This window comes from Ornithorhynchus anatinus, chromosome 7, assembly GCF_004115215.2.
Source record: "Ornithorhynchus anatinus isolate Pmale09 chromosome 7, mOrnAna1.pri.v4, whole genome shotgun sequence".
NCBI lineage: Eukaryota > Metazoa > Chordata > Mammalia > Monotremata > Ornithorhynchidae > Ornithorhynchus > Ornithorhynchus anatinus.
In genome coordinates, this window is record NC_041734.1 from 15,722,981 (window position 1) to 15,740,096 (window position 17,116).

Sequence of the window (17,116 nt, forward strand, 5' to 3'; positions counted from 1 at the left end):
TCTAGTGCTTCACAGGACAGACGGCCTCCCTACAACGATGACAGGATGGAAGGCAGCGAGCTAGCCGGCCCCTCCTCGGCGAGAGACACCGTTCATTAAGTGGAGAGAGGTCAAGAGACAGAGGAAGCCCTAGGCAACCCCCTGAAGCCAAGCCCTGGTGTTTTCCTCCATTCCCCCTACTTGTCCCAGGCCCAGCCTCACCAGGGATCTTTGGACTTTGGTTCCTGTTGGCGTGAGCGGGCCCAACTTTCTCCCGTCCAGAGACAGCATTGTCACGTGGTTGGCGCCTTGGGCGGTGCTTCCCGTTATCGTCTGGGCATCTGTCAGTCAGTCAGTCGGCCGGATTTGACGAGTGGCGGTCGCTTACTTTTCACTGCCCCTTCGCTAGAATGGCAGATTGCCCCAGCTGCGGAAGGGCTGCCCCACCTTGGGCCACTACCACGTAGGTAGGACCTAGAGAGAGACTGTGAGGGTGTTTTTGTTCAGGGCATCTTGGGTCTTCAAGACATCTTGTCTAGCATCCCTTGAATGCCCAAGATGCCATGAATGAAACTTCCTCAGGGACGTTCAGGGACGTTCACAGAGGTTCGATACACGGGGCAGAGCCGGCCCTTGTTTAGAGTTCAGGTTGAGGATGGGACTGGGTCTGCAGGGGTATAACCATCGGGAGGTTCTGTTTTGATAATCTGGGGAGGAATTCTCCTCAGATTTTACTCAGACCGCTTTTTTCCCACCCCTGATAAAGCGAGATGGCCAGTGAACAGCAGCACTGGCCACCCATCTCCCAGGATAAACACCCCCAAATCCTCCTTCCCTCCATCCATCCTCCACAGTAGGCAGCACCCCACTTCTTTTAACCTTCCACCCATCCTCCAGGATAGGACCCTCAATCCTTCCTTCCATCCACCTATCCCTCAGGATAGCACCCCCAAATCCTCCCCTCCATCTGCCTATCCCCCAGGATAACACCCCCAAATCCTCCTTCCCTCCATCCATCCCATGGATTAGACAGCATCCCAATTCTCTTAACCTTCCACCCATCCCCCAAGAAAGAACCCCAAATTCTCCCTCCCCTCCATTCATCCCCTAGGAACCCGTTGCAGATGGGAAACGTGTCTGCTAACTATTGTATTGAGCTCTCCCTCTTCCAAGTGTTTAGTATACTGCTCTGCCGATAGTGAGTCCTCAATAAAATATCACTGATTGATTAACATCCCTAATCCTCCTTCCACCCATCCTCCAGGTTGGACAGAATCCCCTGTCCTCCCTTCCTCCCCCCCCCCCACACCCGCCCTCAACAACCCATTCCCCACCCATTCCCCAAGGTAGGCGGGGTGGATCTTCAGGACATCCTGTGTCAAATCATCCCTGTAACACAGATGCTGCCTTTTCTAAAGACGGAGAAAAACAGCCCTCTGAGTTGGATGTATTTCAGCAGCATCGGGCTCTCCCTAATGGAACCAGAAGGAAGGAACAAAACCAGCCCCATTCCCAAATTCTCTGTTTGCTGCAGGCCCCAAACGGCGATTGAACTTTTGGAGGAATTAAACAGATCAGGCAAGATCCTCTCCCGCTGTTGGATTGTTGGTCATATGCCTTTTTGTGTGTGTTTAGTTGCTGCCGTCTTGCCGTCTCCCCATGTTAAATGAATCGCTATCCACCACCATCTTTGAAAGGATGTTGACTCCGGTGTCTTAGGTAGTGGAAATGCCTCTTTGATTTTTTTTAAATAAGCTTGGGGATCTAAACGTACAGGTCGCTTTGGGGAAATTTTCAAATAGAGTTCTGAAACTGGCCTACCTGATCTGGTGCTGAAACCCTGCCTGGAGGAGACATTCATTTTGTCTTTGGTGCATGAGGCTCTTTCTCCTTCTAAATGATCCATGGTTTCCCATGTTTGGACTTGGCACCGTTTTCTTCCTTTTTGCCCCATTGGCTCTACCTTCTTCTCCGAGCCTGCCTCTGGCTTAGTGGATAGAGCCCGGGCCTGGGAGTCAGAAGGATATGCGTTCTTATCCTGGCTCTGCCACTTGCCTGCTTGTGTGACCTTGGACAAATCATTTAACTTCTCTGTGCCTCAGTTACCTCATCTGTAAAACGGGGGTTAAGACTGTGAGCCCGCTGTGGGACAGGGACTGTTTCTAACCTGATTTGCTCGTATCCCTCCCAGTGCTTAGTACAGTGCCTGGAATGTAGCAAGCGCTCAACAAATACCACAATTATTATTTAAAGCCACCTGCCGTTCCCACCTGACAATTGAAGCTCCTGACCCCCATTGCCCAGCCCCTCTTGCCTGAGACTGGGACAACCAGAGGCCATTTCAGAGACAGTTCTCAACTCCTACTCCAACATCCAGCACTTAGAACAGTGCCACAGTTATTATAATTATTATTCAGAAATGGGGAGGAGGAGGGAAGCGACACCCGGGCAAGTGTTCACCAAACTCTTAACTTTTCTAACTCTTCTGTTCCTGTGGATTACTAAATAGGGTTTTGTTTGATTGCTCCATTGTGATTGTAAACCTCTAATTTCTTTTTGACCGAAAATATCTAATGATGCCTTCTTATTGGGGTTGTGAACTTTTTGCATAAAAGACCCCTTTATAAATAAGATTTCTTAAGGCTAGCATGATTTTATTATGTAGGAAGAGAAAGGAGCATGGAATTGGAACTTGGAGCTCAGAGAGAGCAAAGTTAGAAAGTTCAGTGCGGAACAGAATTACGAAAGGGATTGCGGAATGGTCTGGCTATTGTCGTCAGGAAAAGCCCATGTTGGGTAAAGAATCAAAATGATGTGGGTGAATGAGGACAGCAAGGTTTGGTCTAAAGGGAGCATCATCCTGGTGAAAAAAATGACTTTCACATCTTACTCCTGAAAAGTCCACTAAAAACTGTGTGAAAGATCCTACCAGTTGGGCCCTGGCTTTTTCCAACCATGACTTTCTGCCCCAGAGACCTATCTCTGGCCTCACCAAGTGGAGACACCTTTCTCTGCAACAACGTCAGAATTTTATCTCTGTCTCCCCCCTCAATTTTTTTCTGGTATTTGTTAGTGATAACTATGTTCCAGGCACTGTGGATCTCCAGTGTAGAACCAAACTAATCAGGTTGGACACGGTCCATGTCCCACATGAGGCTTACAGTCTAGACCCCCATTTTACAGGTAAGGTAACTAAAGTATGGAGAAATGACATGATTTACCCAAGGTCACACTGCAGGCAAGTGGCAGAGTCGGGATTAAGAATCAGTCCTCGGACTCCCAAGCCAGACTCTTTTTACTAAGCCACTCAGTGTGAAAGAAGGTTGATTTTTTTTTAACTACTTGGTCAGGTTGGATTCATTTTTGTGGTTAGTTAGTCCACTAAATCGGGGTTGAGCAAACATTGCTGGGTGATTGTACCTTTAATTTGGAGGCTTGTTAAGAAAAAACCTTTCAGTGATAAGTGCTCTGTGTTTACCAATCTTTAACTGTCTTGAATTCAGGAAGGGCTGGAGTGTGAAAGACCATTCCTCCCTAAGAAAGAAGTAGAGATTTCCAAGAAAAGGAAAGTGTTCCTGTAAAGGGAAACAGCCGGAAGCTCCTTTCCCTCTCAATGAAATGTTTTACCAACTCAACCTTTCCCACCTCAATCAATCAATGGCATTTATTGCGCGTTTACTGAGTGCAGAGCCCTGGAATAAGTGCTTGGGAAAGTACAGTAGAATAGAGTTGGTCGACACGCTCCCGGCCCTCAAGGAACTTGCAATCTAGTGGAGAGATCCACTTTAAAATAAATTGCACAGAGAGACAGTAACCAAGTGTAAGGGTAAGCACTTACGTGCTAAAGGGGTAGGTAAGCATCTAAGTGCTTAGAGGGTACAAACTCAAGAACATAGGTGATCCAGGAGGGAATGAAGAAGAGTGAGGAGATGAGAGATTGATTAGTCAAGGAAAGCTTCCTGTTGGAGATGTGATTTTTAGTGGAACTTTGAAGACTGAGAGAGTGGTGATGGTCTGTTGAATATGAAGGGGGAGGAAGGGTGTGAGCAAGGGGTCAACGGCAGAGAAGAGTTGAGAGCAAAGTACAGTAAATAGATTAGCTTAGGTGCAGGAGGCTAGGTTCTTTTTGTTTTATGGTGTTTGTTAAGTGCATACTATATGCCAGGCACTGGGTTAGGGAGAAGATAATCCAATCGGACACAGTCCGTGTCCCACAATGGACTCATGGTCTAAGCAATAGGGAGAACAGATATTTCATCCCCATTTTACAGAAGAGGAAACTTAGGACCAGAGAAGTTAAATGATTTGGCCGAGGTCACACAGCAGGCAGGTGGCAGAACTGGGATTAGAACCCGGGTCTCCTGACTCCCAAACCTGGACTCTTTCCCCACAGCATACGCTGTGGCCAGAGGGGCACGAGGAGATAGGGAAATTGGGCAGGTCACAGAGAGGGCCAGAAATGACCATTTCCAATTCTAATTTTTTTCTTTCCCTCTTAAAGACTAGAACAGTTCTTAAGCCTAAATCCAAGTGGCTAATGGTGTTTAAGTAAAGAAATGAAAGAAAGTGGAGTTCGTAATAAGGGTGCACTTGCCCAGAAACTGGGTATATACTTCCTTAAAACAGGAATCTTTCCACAATACTCACTTGAGTCCTGAATGTCATCATCATCATCGGTGGTATTTATTGAGCGCTTACAGTTTGCAGAGCACCATACGAAGCACTTGGGGGAGTACAGTTCAGCAGAGTGGTAGACACATTCTCTGCCCACCCAAGTTTACAGTCTAGAGGGGGAGATAGTCATTAATATAAATAAATAATTTTATAATATATAATTTATAGATGTCATGTTTCAGGTGCTGGGGAGGAAAGGGCAGAGGGGGCTGGGGGCAGGGGGCGTGGCTGATCTGTGTTTCTTCCTTGAAGGCTGTTACTCTCACCTACCCTCTAGTCACCAAATACCCTAAATATCTGCTGAAACACGATTAAGTAGATGCACTTTCTTTTTAGATAGATGGTGTCGATTCTGAAACAAATCCTTTCTGTTAGTTGTTAATCCCATAATTGGGGGAATTCTCTAAAGCAAACTGGCTTTTGTGTTGCATCATCTTTTCCCTATGGCACCTCAGTAATTGGGAACCAAACTTGCACTTTTAAGTCAGAATCACCTACTTGATTCCGGGCTCCTGCTTTGGTGTCCTTCCCTAACTCCTTATTCGCTAGTGGAGCTATTAAACTGGGTCGGTAAGTGCTCCAAACAACCCAGAGGTCACTCTGTGCAGCCCATTCACCCGATCAATCGTATTTATGGATTACTGTGTTTAGAGCACTGTACTAATCTCTTGGGAAAGTACAGTGCAACAGAGTTGGCAGAATCATTCCCTGCCCACAACGAGCTCACAGTCTAGAGCGATTTGCACTGAAAACCCTAATTTAAGGGACAGGGAGCAGGTTATCTCCCTGGAGAATTTATTCATAAACGAAGTGATTTTAAAATCGGTCCAGAGCCTAAATGTCCAGGTCGTTTCTCCTGACTTGATGGGAAACGGGACTTTAGCGGGAACCGTTGTGAAGCTCCCTTAATAATAATAATGTTGGTATTTGTTAAGTGCTTACTATATGCCGAGCACTGTTCTAAGCGCTGGGGAAGATACAGGGTAATCAGGTTGTCCCATGTGAGGCTCACAGTCGTAATACCCATTTTACAGATGAGGGAACTGAGGCCCAGAGAAGTGAAGTGACTTGCCCACAGTCACACAGCTGACAAGTGGCAGAGCTGGGATTCGAACCCGTGATCTCTGAGTCCCAAGCCCGGGCTCTTTCCACTGAGCCACGCTGCTTCTCGTGCTTCTCCCTTGAAGGCAGGGAACGTATCTACCAACTTGGTTATATTAGACTTTCCTAAGCACTTACTACAGTGTTCTGCACATACTAAGCGCTCAGTAAATATAATTGATAGATGGATTACTAAGCACTTGGGAGAATGCAATACAACAGAGTTGGTAGACATATTCCCTGCCCTTAATGAGTTTACACCTAAATGAAGTCAAATGGGTCTTTTGACATGGGGGACCCACACACAGGCTTTCTTGGGTTCTAAGCTAGTCCAAAAACTTGCTTCTCCCAACCCAAATTTCCTAAAAAGATGTGTTTTAGTTAGTACCTTACAGAGCAAACCTAACGTCTGATGCTGACTCACGCTGACACTGTTGACTGTACGTAGACGCAACCGTGAGAAGCAGTGTGGCCTAATGGATGGAGCACAGGCCTGGGAGTCAGAAGGACCTGTGTTCTAATGCCGGCTCCACCGCTTGTCTGCTGTCTGACTTCAGGCAAGTCACTTAGCTTCTGTGTACTTCAGTTATCTCATGTGTAAAATGGGGATTAAGACTGTGAGCCCCACGTGAGACCGGAGCTGTGTCCAACCTGATTAGCTTGTATCCGCCCCAGTGCTTAGCATAACGCTTGGCCCGTAGTAAGCGCTTAACAGATACCATGAAAACAAATTGTCCTGTCAACACGAGTTAAAACAAAGTCGAATGGCATCTCCAGAGCAGTTTCCTTCTTTGCTGTTATTCAGTGGCTTCCCTGGCACCAAGGTTGGAAGCCCCGGTTCTTCCGGAAGAGCAAACCTGGGTGGCCCCTAGAGCAGCGTGTAGCGCCTTGGGATTGCAGAGGTGTTTGTGTTTGATCACTGCCGTTTTTTTGGTAGCTGGGGCGAACCAGGACCCGGGTCCGATCTGCCTCCTGCTGTCGGTTGAGCAAACTACATTCTGAATGTTCTGCCACCGGGAAAATGAGCCGCCCGCGCCGACAGCTTGCTGGGTCCCGGCTGCAGACATGTCAGAATGGCCGAGAGAGCCGCCGGCCGGCCGGCCCCTTTGGGAAGCGTGGATAAAGCTGGCTGGGGCCAGGTGAGACCGTCCTTCCTGGCCTGGCCCCGCAGAATGGAAGCCTCCGTCTTTAAAGCTGCCTCACCCCTCCGGAGAGGCTCTGTCCCAGTTTTCAAGAGCGTAGTAGTTCTTAGAACAGGATTCGGGCCTGGTTTTCTAAGCTCTGAATCTGCCGAACGGAGTTCCTGCCGCGAACAGGTACAGCTCGATCTCTGCAGCTCATCTGTGTGATCCTTTAACCCTGCCTCAAATCCTCTTTTATCACTCGTGTGTCACCAGCTCATCACCAGTTCCCGGGAAGATCTTTAAGAAACACACAGTCGCTAAAGTATTTCAGCAGCCTCCAAATGTTCAACTGGCCCCAGATCTTCTCTCTGGCAGCTCGCGTTCTTTAGCGCCATTCCCATCAGCTCTCATTTCTCTCCACTCCCTCCCTTTCCCTCTTGTGGTGTGTGAAGGAACAATAATCATGGTATACGTTAAGCACTATGGGCCTGGCACTACCCTAAGTGCCGGATTAGATTCAAGCTAATCTAGTTGGAGGAAGTCCCTGTCCCACATGGGGCTCATGGTCTTAATCTCCATTTGCAGATGAGGTAACTGAGGCCCCCAAGGAGTGAAATGACTGGCGCACAGTCACCCAGGAGGCAAGTGGCGGACCCCAGGAGGTTCTTCTGACTCCTGGGCCCGCGCGCTATCCATTAGGCCACACTGCCGAAAGTGGGGCCGGCCCTCAGCAGGCGCAGGGGAGCCCGACCCCACCGCTAACCTGGAGCGTCCTCCCCTGCCACAGGTCAGAGAAGAATGCCGCCTGCTGAACGCCCCTCCGGTCCCGCCCCGCAGCGTCAAGCCGTCGTCCGTCAGCCCTTCCGTCCCTCCTCGGGCGGGGAAGACCACCCGGCAGCAGGCTCGCTCCCCCAGCCCCACCTTGTCTTACTACTCCTCGGGGCTCCACAACATGTAAGTGTTCGAGCTGGGAGATCAGGGTTCCCCCACCCCGTCCTTCCATCTCCCCTCGGGGGATGGGGAGTGTCACCTGTGGGGAGGGAGCCTCAGTTCAAGGATTTCAGTGGCTCTCATATTTGAAGGAGAACCCTTTGGATTGTGGAAAAGGCAACCAGAAGCAGCAAATCCGGAAATGAGCAGCCGACTCCTTCTGTACAGAATAGTGATAATAGTAATGGTGGTATTTTATGGCATTGGGCGAAGCGCTTACTATATGCCGAGAACTGTTCCAAGCATGGGGTTTGATAAAAGTTAATCTGGGTGGACTCAGTTCCTGTCCCATATGGAGCTCACAGGCTTAGTGCTCATTTTACAAATGAGGTCACTGAGGCCCAGTGAAGTGACTTTCCCCAGGTCACACAGCAGACAAATGGCGAAGCTGAGATTAGAACCCAGGCAGAACCTTCTGACTCCTAGGCCCATGCTCTCTCCACTAGACCATGCTGCTTTTAAGCGCTTGTTAAACACTTACTGTGTACCAAGTACTGTACTAAGTGCTAGAGTAGATACAAGATAATCAGATCAAAATGCAGTCCCTGGCCCACATGGAACTCAGAGTCTAACGGGGCTGTTTGGAATCCCTGTTCCACAGAAGTTAGGAGACTTGCCCAAGGTCACCCAGCAGGCAAGTGGCAGAGCTGGGATTAAAACCCAGGTCCTCCAACTCCCAGATCTGTACTCTTTTCAATAGGCCAGGCCGGTGGTCTGAAAAAATTGAAATGGCCAAATGGGAATTTTGGGAAACTTCTGTGGAGGTTGATTGTGGAAAGCAAAGCAGAAGGTCATTCATTCATTCATTCAATAGTATTTATTGAGCGCTTACTATGTGCAGAGCACTGTACTAAGCGCTTGGGATGAACAAGTCGGCAACAGATAGAGACAGTCCCTGCCGTTTGACGGGCTTACAGTCTAATCGGGGGAGACGGACAGACAAGAACAATGGCACTAAACAGCGTCAAGGGGAAGAACATCTCGTAAAAACCGATGGCAACTAAATAGAATCGAGGCGATGTACAATTCATTAACAAAATAAATAGGGTAACGAAAATATATACAGTTGAGCGGACGAGTACAGTGCTGTGGGGATGGGAAGGGAGAGGTGGAGGAGCAGAGGGAAAAGGGGAAAATGAGGCTTTGGCTGCGGAGAGGTAAAGGGGGGATGGCAGAGGGAGTAGAGGGGGAAGAGGAGCTCAGTCTGGGAACGCCTCTTGGAGGAGGTGATTTTTAAGTAAGGTTTTGAAGAGGGAAAGAGAATCAGTTTGGCGGAGGTGAGGAGGGAGGGCGTTCCAGGACCGCGGGAGGATGTGACCCAGGGGTCGACGGCGGGATAGGCGAGACCGAGGGACGGCGAGGAGGTGGGCGGCGGAGGAGCGGAGCGTGCGGGGTGGGTGGTAGAAAGAGAGAAGGGAGGAGAGGTAGGAAGGGGCAAGGTGATGGAGAGCCTTGAAGCCTAGAGTGAGGAGTTTTTGTTTGGAGCGGAGGTCGATAGGCAACCACTGGAGTTGTTTAAGAAGGGGAGTGACATGCCCAGATCGTTTCTGCAGGAAGATGAGCCGGGCAGCGGAGTGAAGAATAGACCGGAGCGGGGCGAGAGAGGAGGAAGGAAGGTCAGAGAGAAGGCTGACACAGTAGTCTAGCCGGGATATAACGAGAGCCTGTAATAGTAAGGTAGCCGTTTGGGTGGAGAGGAAAGGGCGGATCTTGGCGATATTGTAGAGGTGAAACCGGCAGGTCTTGGTAACGGATAGGATGTGTGGAGTGAACGAGAGGGACGAGTCAAGGATGACACCGAGATTGCGGGCCTGCGGGACGGGAAGGATGGTCGTGCCATCCACGGTGATAGAGAAGTCTGGGAGCGGACCGGGTTTGGGAGGGAAGATGAGGAGCTCAGTCTTGCTCATGTTGAGTTTTAGGTGGCGGGCCGACATCCAGGTGGAGACGTCCCGGAGGCAGGAGGAGATGCGAGCCTGAAGGGAGGGGGAAAGGGAGAGGTCATGGTCCTTTACCAGCATCTTTCTCTCTCTAACACTTCTTTCCCTTTTTTTCCTAAGGTCCCCATGGACAGGCAATGCTTTCAACCTGAACAAAAATTGGGAGCTTTTGGGGCCAGTATGAATCTCTTAACTGTCCTTAGCTGGCCCCGGGAGCCCATTCTAGAGAAGTCACTAGAAGGTTGCCTTTGCAGCCCGTCACTCATGGAACGTTCCCCTTCTTCTCAGCCCTTGTGTGTGGGGAGTAAAGCAATGGAACACACTTGTAACTGGGACTCCTCCATTATCTCCCCAACATGTACCTGTGTCCCATCCACCCTGCTAATGATTAGGACCCGGTATTAATTGAAAAATAAAGTTCAGAGTCCAATAATTTCAGTCCGGGGCTGGCAGAGCTCCATATGACCCTCCAGAGAGCCACTCTCCGCCAAGTGCCTCGGGCTCAATTGTCGTTTGGAGTCGCTAGCCGGGCCGGGTCAGTTTTCCACTAACCTTCCTCCCTGTCTATCTTTGGCCCTAAGCAGCGTCCCCGACGGCGACCCAAGTCCCTCCAAGAGCGTACCCATCTCCTGCTATCCGTGTCATAGGATGAAAAGCGACTCGGCAGAACTCAACGCGTCCCCTTTCGGGAGCCCTTCGGCGCAGGCCCTGTCCTCCCGGTTGTCGTGGCCAAACCATTTCTTGGAAGCGGGAGAGGGAGCCGACCGGGGCGGCTTCCTGACGGAGCCCAGCAGGAGCTACAGTTACCCCCGACAGAAGACGCCAGGCACGCCAAAGAGAAACTGTCCGGCCCCTCTAGCCGTGGACGGGGGCGAACCCTTGGCCAGGGGTCCCCAGCCCATCTCGGCCGAGTTGGGTGGGGCCGCCTCGGGGTGCCTCAAGTCAGCGAGTTACTCCCTGGAGTGCACGGACGGGGAGCCCAGCGCCGCTGACAGCCCCAAGCCGAGCCTCTCGTGCCCGGCGCTGCCCCCGCGGGCTCCGAAAGGAACCGAGGAGAAAGCCCCCCAAGAGAGCTTCCCTTTGCCTCTGAAGATCGATGGGGCCGAGGAGGCCCCTCCGAGCGGGTCACCGGACCTCTCGGAGGATCAGTATTTTGGGAAAAAGTGCCCCCAGGACATCTTCTCCACTTCCTACCCCTTCTCCTCTCCCCTCCACCTCCAACTGGCCCCGAGGTCTTGCGGCGACGGCTCCCCCTGGCAGCCGCCCGCCGACCTGTCGGGCCTCTCGATAGAGGAGGTGTCCAAGTCGCTGCGGTTCATCGGCCTGTCGGAGGACGTCATCGCGTTCTTCGTCACCGAGAAGATCGACGGGAGCTTGCTCGTCCAGCTGACCGAGGAGATCCTCTCGGAAGACTTCAAACTGAGCAAACTGCAGGTGAAGAAGATCCTGCAGTTCATTAACGGCTGGAGGCCCAAGATCTAGCCGGGGGATCCCCGGCGGGGCGTTGAACGGGACTGACGGACTGATGTGCCAGGGGCGGAGGGGCTGGTACATCCCTTCACGTTTTTGCACTAAAAACCCTCTCTGTAAATAGCGGCCGAAGAAAACTCTTGCTATGCAGACTACGTTTTTGAAGGGTGAACAGGTTATTTTGTATGTCCAATAAAATATGCTGTAGAGAACCCTTAGAGGTGTGCCTCATACATCACTGAACACTCAGCAGCTGCTACGTGAACGGAGGGCATGGTCATTTCCTCAGCTAGGTGCGAAGTCGTGATATTTATTACCGAATGGCCAAAAGTCGGACGACTTAAGAACCCGAAATCCCCCTCCTCCCAACAGTGCACTTGAGACCATTTCTCGGATGCCGTGCTCTCCGTCTGCCTCTTGGATTGTGAAATGCTGATTCTTTTTAATCTCGTGCCTGAACATTTTAAAGAGTTTATTAAACCGCTCCTCTGAAATGACACTTTAAAACATAATGTTCTGGGTGAGGATCCATTGACCAAAATGTCATTCTCTTCCGAAGCTCCCGTGTTGATAGACACCCGATATGTAACTCCTGAGTAATAATGAATCGTCCTGGGAATCATTCATCTACACCTGCTGCTAATGTTACTCAGCAAAGGAAAAAACTGACTATTTGATTGTGCTTTGCAAGTCCATTCTGAATCCTGTCGCTCGACTGTCAGAGTGGATCGGGGATTCCTTTTGAGATGCCCACCTGTTAGGACAGGGAATCGGTCGCTTTTCCTCCAAGTGGTGACCCTTTGGAGGGGAAGGAGGGACTGGAGGGGCCTTCCGGCACGACCCAACTCCAAAGGCACAAATCCTCCTCACGAGGTCAATTTTCTTTTCAGTCCTGCCAACGGGTTTTGCAGGAAAAGCTCTTTGCACCAAAACAGGGCACTGCACTGAATGTGCATCCAGATTTAGTTTTTTATGATTATGATTATTATTATTATTATTATTATCTTTGTTAAGCGCTTACTATGTGCCAAGCACTGTTCTAAGCGCTGGGGTAGATACAAGTTAATCAGTTCGGACACAGTCCCTGTCCCACTTGGGGCTCACAGTCTAAGGTTCGAGACTCTTAGTAGCGTAGCAACATCTCAGCCTCTGATGTGCTAATAAGGAGAAGCCTAATGCGGTCGATCCAAATGTTACCTGAGGACTGGTCGGCTTTCATGCCTCAGCTCGACTGGATCAGCTACTTTCCGTATTTGAAAATTACTGAAGAGAATTAATTATCAGTATGTAACTTCCCTATCACCTGAAGAGATGCAGTTTGGGATTCTTATTTCCAGAATAAGGAGCAGTGATCCCATATTTCGTAGCAGGCAAGGTTGGTGTTTTAACTGGAATCGAGGAGCAGCAGCCAGCGTGTTTAAAACACTGCCTTCCCCTATTCAAACTTCCGTCCTCTGTCGCAAAAGCCACTGAGGCTGTTACCCGTATAAAATTCCAAAACCAATCACTGGTACTTATTGAGTGCTTACTGTGTGTGCAGAGCACTAAACTAAGCACTTGAGAGAGTCCAGTATAACGGAGTTGGCAGACACGCTCCCTGCCCACAAGGAGCTCTCATTCTAGAGGGAGGGATATCTTCCCCTCTGAGTCTCCCGGTTCCAGATGCGCGGGGGTGGTGGGAAGTGTGTCTTGGCCATCGTGTCTCCGTGACTGGGCACTGCAAGGGAAAGGCCACTGCACCCAAGCAGTGAAAATCAGTTTGCTCGTCTCTCGTTCATCCTGCTAGCAAAACAGAGCAGTCAGATCGACCGGAGACATAACATGGCACTGGTGAATCCGGAATGAGTGCCTGAAATCAGAAACCCAACCAGCCCACCTTGGATCTTCTCCTTTGCAATCTTGTTCTCAGCGTTCGAGAGTCACGGCTGGTCTGGGAACCAGGATGTGTTATGGCTGAATGTGTTATGGCTGAATGTTTTTCTCTTCCCTGTTTTTCCTCGTTTTTTTTAATATGGCATTTGTTAAGCACTTATTATGTACCAGGCACTGTACTAAGCTCTGGATTAGATACAAGCTAATCAGGTTGGACACAGTCCCACATGGGCTCATAGTCTTAATTTCCATTTTAGAGATGAGGAAAGTGAGGCACAGAAAAGTTAAGTTACTTGCTCAATGTCACACAGCGGACAAGCGATGGAGTCGGGATTAGAACCCGGGTCCTTCTGACTCCCAGACCCACTAGGCCGTGTTGCTTCTCCACAAAAGTCCTAAGTCTCCTTTAGTTTTTCTCTTGCATTACAGTTTGTTTTTTCCTCCATATGCCATTATACTGGAGGAAAATCCTGACTCCCACCTAGGAAGAAGCCTTCACCCCTGAAAAAATACCCAATTCCTGAAACTTGACATCCATCCATCCATCCATCAGTGGCATTTATTGAGTGCTTACTGTATGCAGAGCACTATACTAAGCGCCTAGGAGAGTACAATACAATAGAATTGATGGACACATTCCCAGGTCTTGGTTTCATAAATGGACGGATACCCCCATGAAAAGATTCTAGTTCACCTCATAGTATTGTCATCGTCCCTCAAATATTTTGAGTTGCCCTTAGAGAATAGAAGTGGATGGTAATCTTGAGCAAGGCTTTTCCATGGGGGCTTTCAATAGAGAGGAAGGGTCCCTAACCACGATGATTTCCTTCTTGCGTGCCCAGGTGAGTCCATGATAAAAATCTCAGCTCAGTGGCCAAGTTTAGAGGAGGAAGCTGGGTCTTCCATTGTGTATATTGCTTTTTTTGTTGTTGTTTCTTATGGTTCTTATTGAGCACTTACTGAGTGCCAGGCACTCAGGTAGATACAGGATAATCAGGTGGCTCACTTGAGGCTCACAGTCAAAGTTGGAGGAAGGAGTAGTTAATCCCCGTAGTTAACTGAGGCACAGAGAAGTTGAGACTTTCCCAAGGTCTCACAGCAGACAAGTGGCAGAATAAAGATTAGAACCTGGGTCCTCTGACTCCCAAGCCTGTGTTTTATCCACTTAGCCACACTTCTGCCTATTTTCGTATTATCGGCCCATGTGTCTTGGCAAATTCTGTTCTACGTTTTCGGCACTTTGCCTGGGCTTTGGATTGGTGAGGGGAAACTCGTCTGAGCTAAAGGAACACAGCTTTTCAGAAATCAGTCACCGAGAGAAACACCATACTGTGAGCTAGAAAGGGTGCAGGGGCTCATGTTTACTTACTTTACTGGATTCACACAAATGCTTAGTACAGTGCTCTGCTAACAGTAAGGGTCCAATACATGCGATTGATTGATTGAGCGATTGATTGATTGGGTAAAGATCAATACCACTGCTTCCAGCCAAGACAGTTCCATCAGGAAGGGAAAAGGTCTACCTTCTCAACTGCATTGTACTCTCCCAAGTGATTAGTACAGTGCTCTGCACACAGTAAGTGCTTAATAAATACCATTGATTGATTTTTCAAACGCAAAATGGTGTGGTCTCCTGGTTCCCTGGATTAAGTTTTTTATTAAGATAATCCTGTTTTTTGAAAGCATAAATTTGAAAGAGCCCAGGCCTGGAAGTCAGAAGATCTGGTTTCTATTACCTGACTCCCCCACTTGGCTGCTATGTGACCTTAGGCAAATCACTTCACTTCTCTGTGCCTCAGTTACCTCATCTGTACAGTGGGATTAAGACTGTGAGCCCTATGTGGGACATGAACTCTGTCCAACCTGATTATCCTGTATCTACCCCAGCTCACATAGCACATGGTAAGCACTTAAATGCCATTTAGAAAAAAAGAAAAAGCTGGGCTCTCCAGGGCGAGAGCTGCCAAAAGTAGAATATTGAGTCAGTTAAACTGTGTTCCGAGCTCTCAGGCACTCAACGTAAATGAGACATTTATAGACCTCATTAATCAATCCTTCACTGTGTGCACTGCCCTGTATTAAACATCTGGGACAGTACCCTAGATCAAGGAAACACAGTCCCTGCCCACAAGGAGCTTACAACCTAGTGGATCAGAAGACTCTTACCTTTCACCGAGAGTCATGGCCTTTAATAAATAACATCGTCTGGAGGTAGAGGGGAAACCTTCAGGTTGGAGTCAGAAGAAGCTCTCCCTTTGTACGCATTTCAAAAGAGTGCTCTTTCCTCCTCACATGAGTTTCTTTCTGAAGAAGCCCACCTCCCAAAGCCCACCATCCCTCCAAGAGAGTCGATGGACATTTGAAGGTCGAGTTCTAACACGGAAGCCGTTTTCCTGAGACAGTGAAGGAATTAGGCCAGTATTAAAATGCAAACCTTTCTCCCTAAGGACTGACTCTATGCAGACTCTCAATAAAGTAAGTTATGCCAGTTTCCACTATGGCCTTTCGAGAACATCGGTATCCCATCGATACCAGTCTCCTTTCTTCTCTGAGGGCTTTTTTTTTATGGCATTTGTTAAGTGTTTACAGCATGCAAGAGTCTGTACTAAACTTTGGATTAAATGTAAGATAATCAGGTTAGTCATAGTCCCTGTCCCTCATACGGTTCACGGTCTCAATAATCATGGTATTTGTTAACTGCTTACTATGTGCCAGGCACTATACGAAGCGCTGAGGTAGAGACAAGATAATTAGGTTGGACATGGTCCCTGTCCCACACAGGGCTCATCATCTTAATAATTGTGGTAATCGTTAAGTGCCTACTGCGTGTCAAGACCTGTACTAAGTGCTGGGAAAGACAGTCGGCCCCCACATGGGGCACTCTCTCTAAATAGGAGGAAGAACAGGTGTCGAATCCACATTTTACAGATGAAGTACTTGAGGCACAGAGAAGGGAAGTGACTTGCCCATGGTCACACAAGCAAAGTGGCAGAGCAGGAATTTGAACCCAGGTCCTCTACGCCCAGGCCCAGGCTCCCTCCACTAGGCCACAGTGCTTGGCTCTTTTTTGCAGGATAGATGGTAACCCTGGTGGCCAAGAGGCAGGAGATGGTCTTGAAGACCTCTCATGAGGGCCTTTTGATGTTAACCCCCACCCCTGAAGCTTCTTCTATTTTATCTGATTTCAAAATCAAATTGTCCCGCAACAAACTCTGCTTATAAGATTCATTAGATTATCTCAGACTTGACCAACTCTTTTGACTTACAATCCCATGATGTGTCCTGGACTGGACTTGGTTATTTCTTGGCTGTAAAACTTTTCATCCATTTTTATATCGTTTCATTCAAAACCTTGTGTAAGCAGATTTCTTAGAGCAGAGATAATTTTACTAATTTTTGTCATCTGAAAGCACCTCGGTGACTTAGTTCTCGACAAGAGTATTGATAAGGTTGTCTTTTTAAAGCATTTTGTTACAGAAACTTTGTACTCAGATTCCTATCTGGCCAAACATGGACTGTCGAAGAAAAATTAGCAAGGCATTTTCACAAGGCCATCTCCTAACTGACCAGATCTGTACCTCAAGCTAAACACAGCATGTTATGTCTAACCTCCTCATTGTCTGTGACTTCCATGGTTCTATGATGTCTATAAATAAAAAAAAACTTTTTAAAGCTTGCTCGTTCAGACAGCTGCTCTTCAGTAATTAGATGGGGAGAGGTCGTTTGTGGCCTGTTTCTATCCAGTTCCACACAGGGCCGCTCAGTCGGTCGTGGGAAGAGACGTGGATCATTCGAAAAGCTTGTTGCGTCCAGGGTGGCTGATTTTTCTGTTTTTGAAGGATAATTGTCTGAATGGGAGGAGGTTGGTGGGAGCTGCCAAATGCAGCTTTTCCAGGGGATTTCCTAGGAGGGCAAGCCAGGTCGGGATCATTTGACCGACACTTGGACCTTCACCTGCCGGATGCC

At 48.7% G+C, this 17,116-nt stretch overlaps 1 protein-coding gene across 1 annotated transcript in view; it reads left to right on the forward strand.

Annotated features, from left to right (window-relative positions):
- Positions 1 to 11,490, forward strand: part of GAREM1 (GRB2 associated regulator of MAPK1 subtype 1) — a 153,864-nt gene extending 142,374 nt beyond the window's left edge. The window contains exons 5-6 of the mRNA XM_029068900.1: positions 7,666 to 7,832; positions 10,390 to 11,490. Of these exons, the coding sequence (XP_028924733.1) occupies positions 7,666 to 7,832; positions 10,390 to 11,290 (1,068 nt within the window). The 3' untranslated portion in view covers positions 11,291 to 11,490. The remainder of the gene's footprint in view (positions 1 to 7,665; positions 7,833 to 10,389) is intronic.
- Positions 11,491 to 17,116: the final 5,626 nt, after the last annotated feature.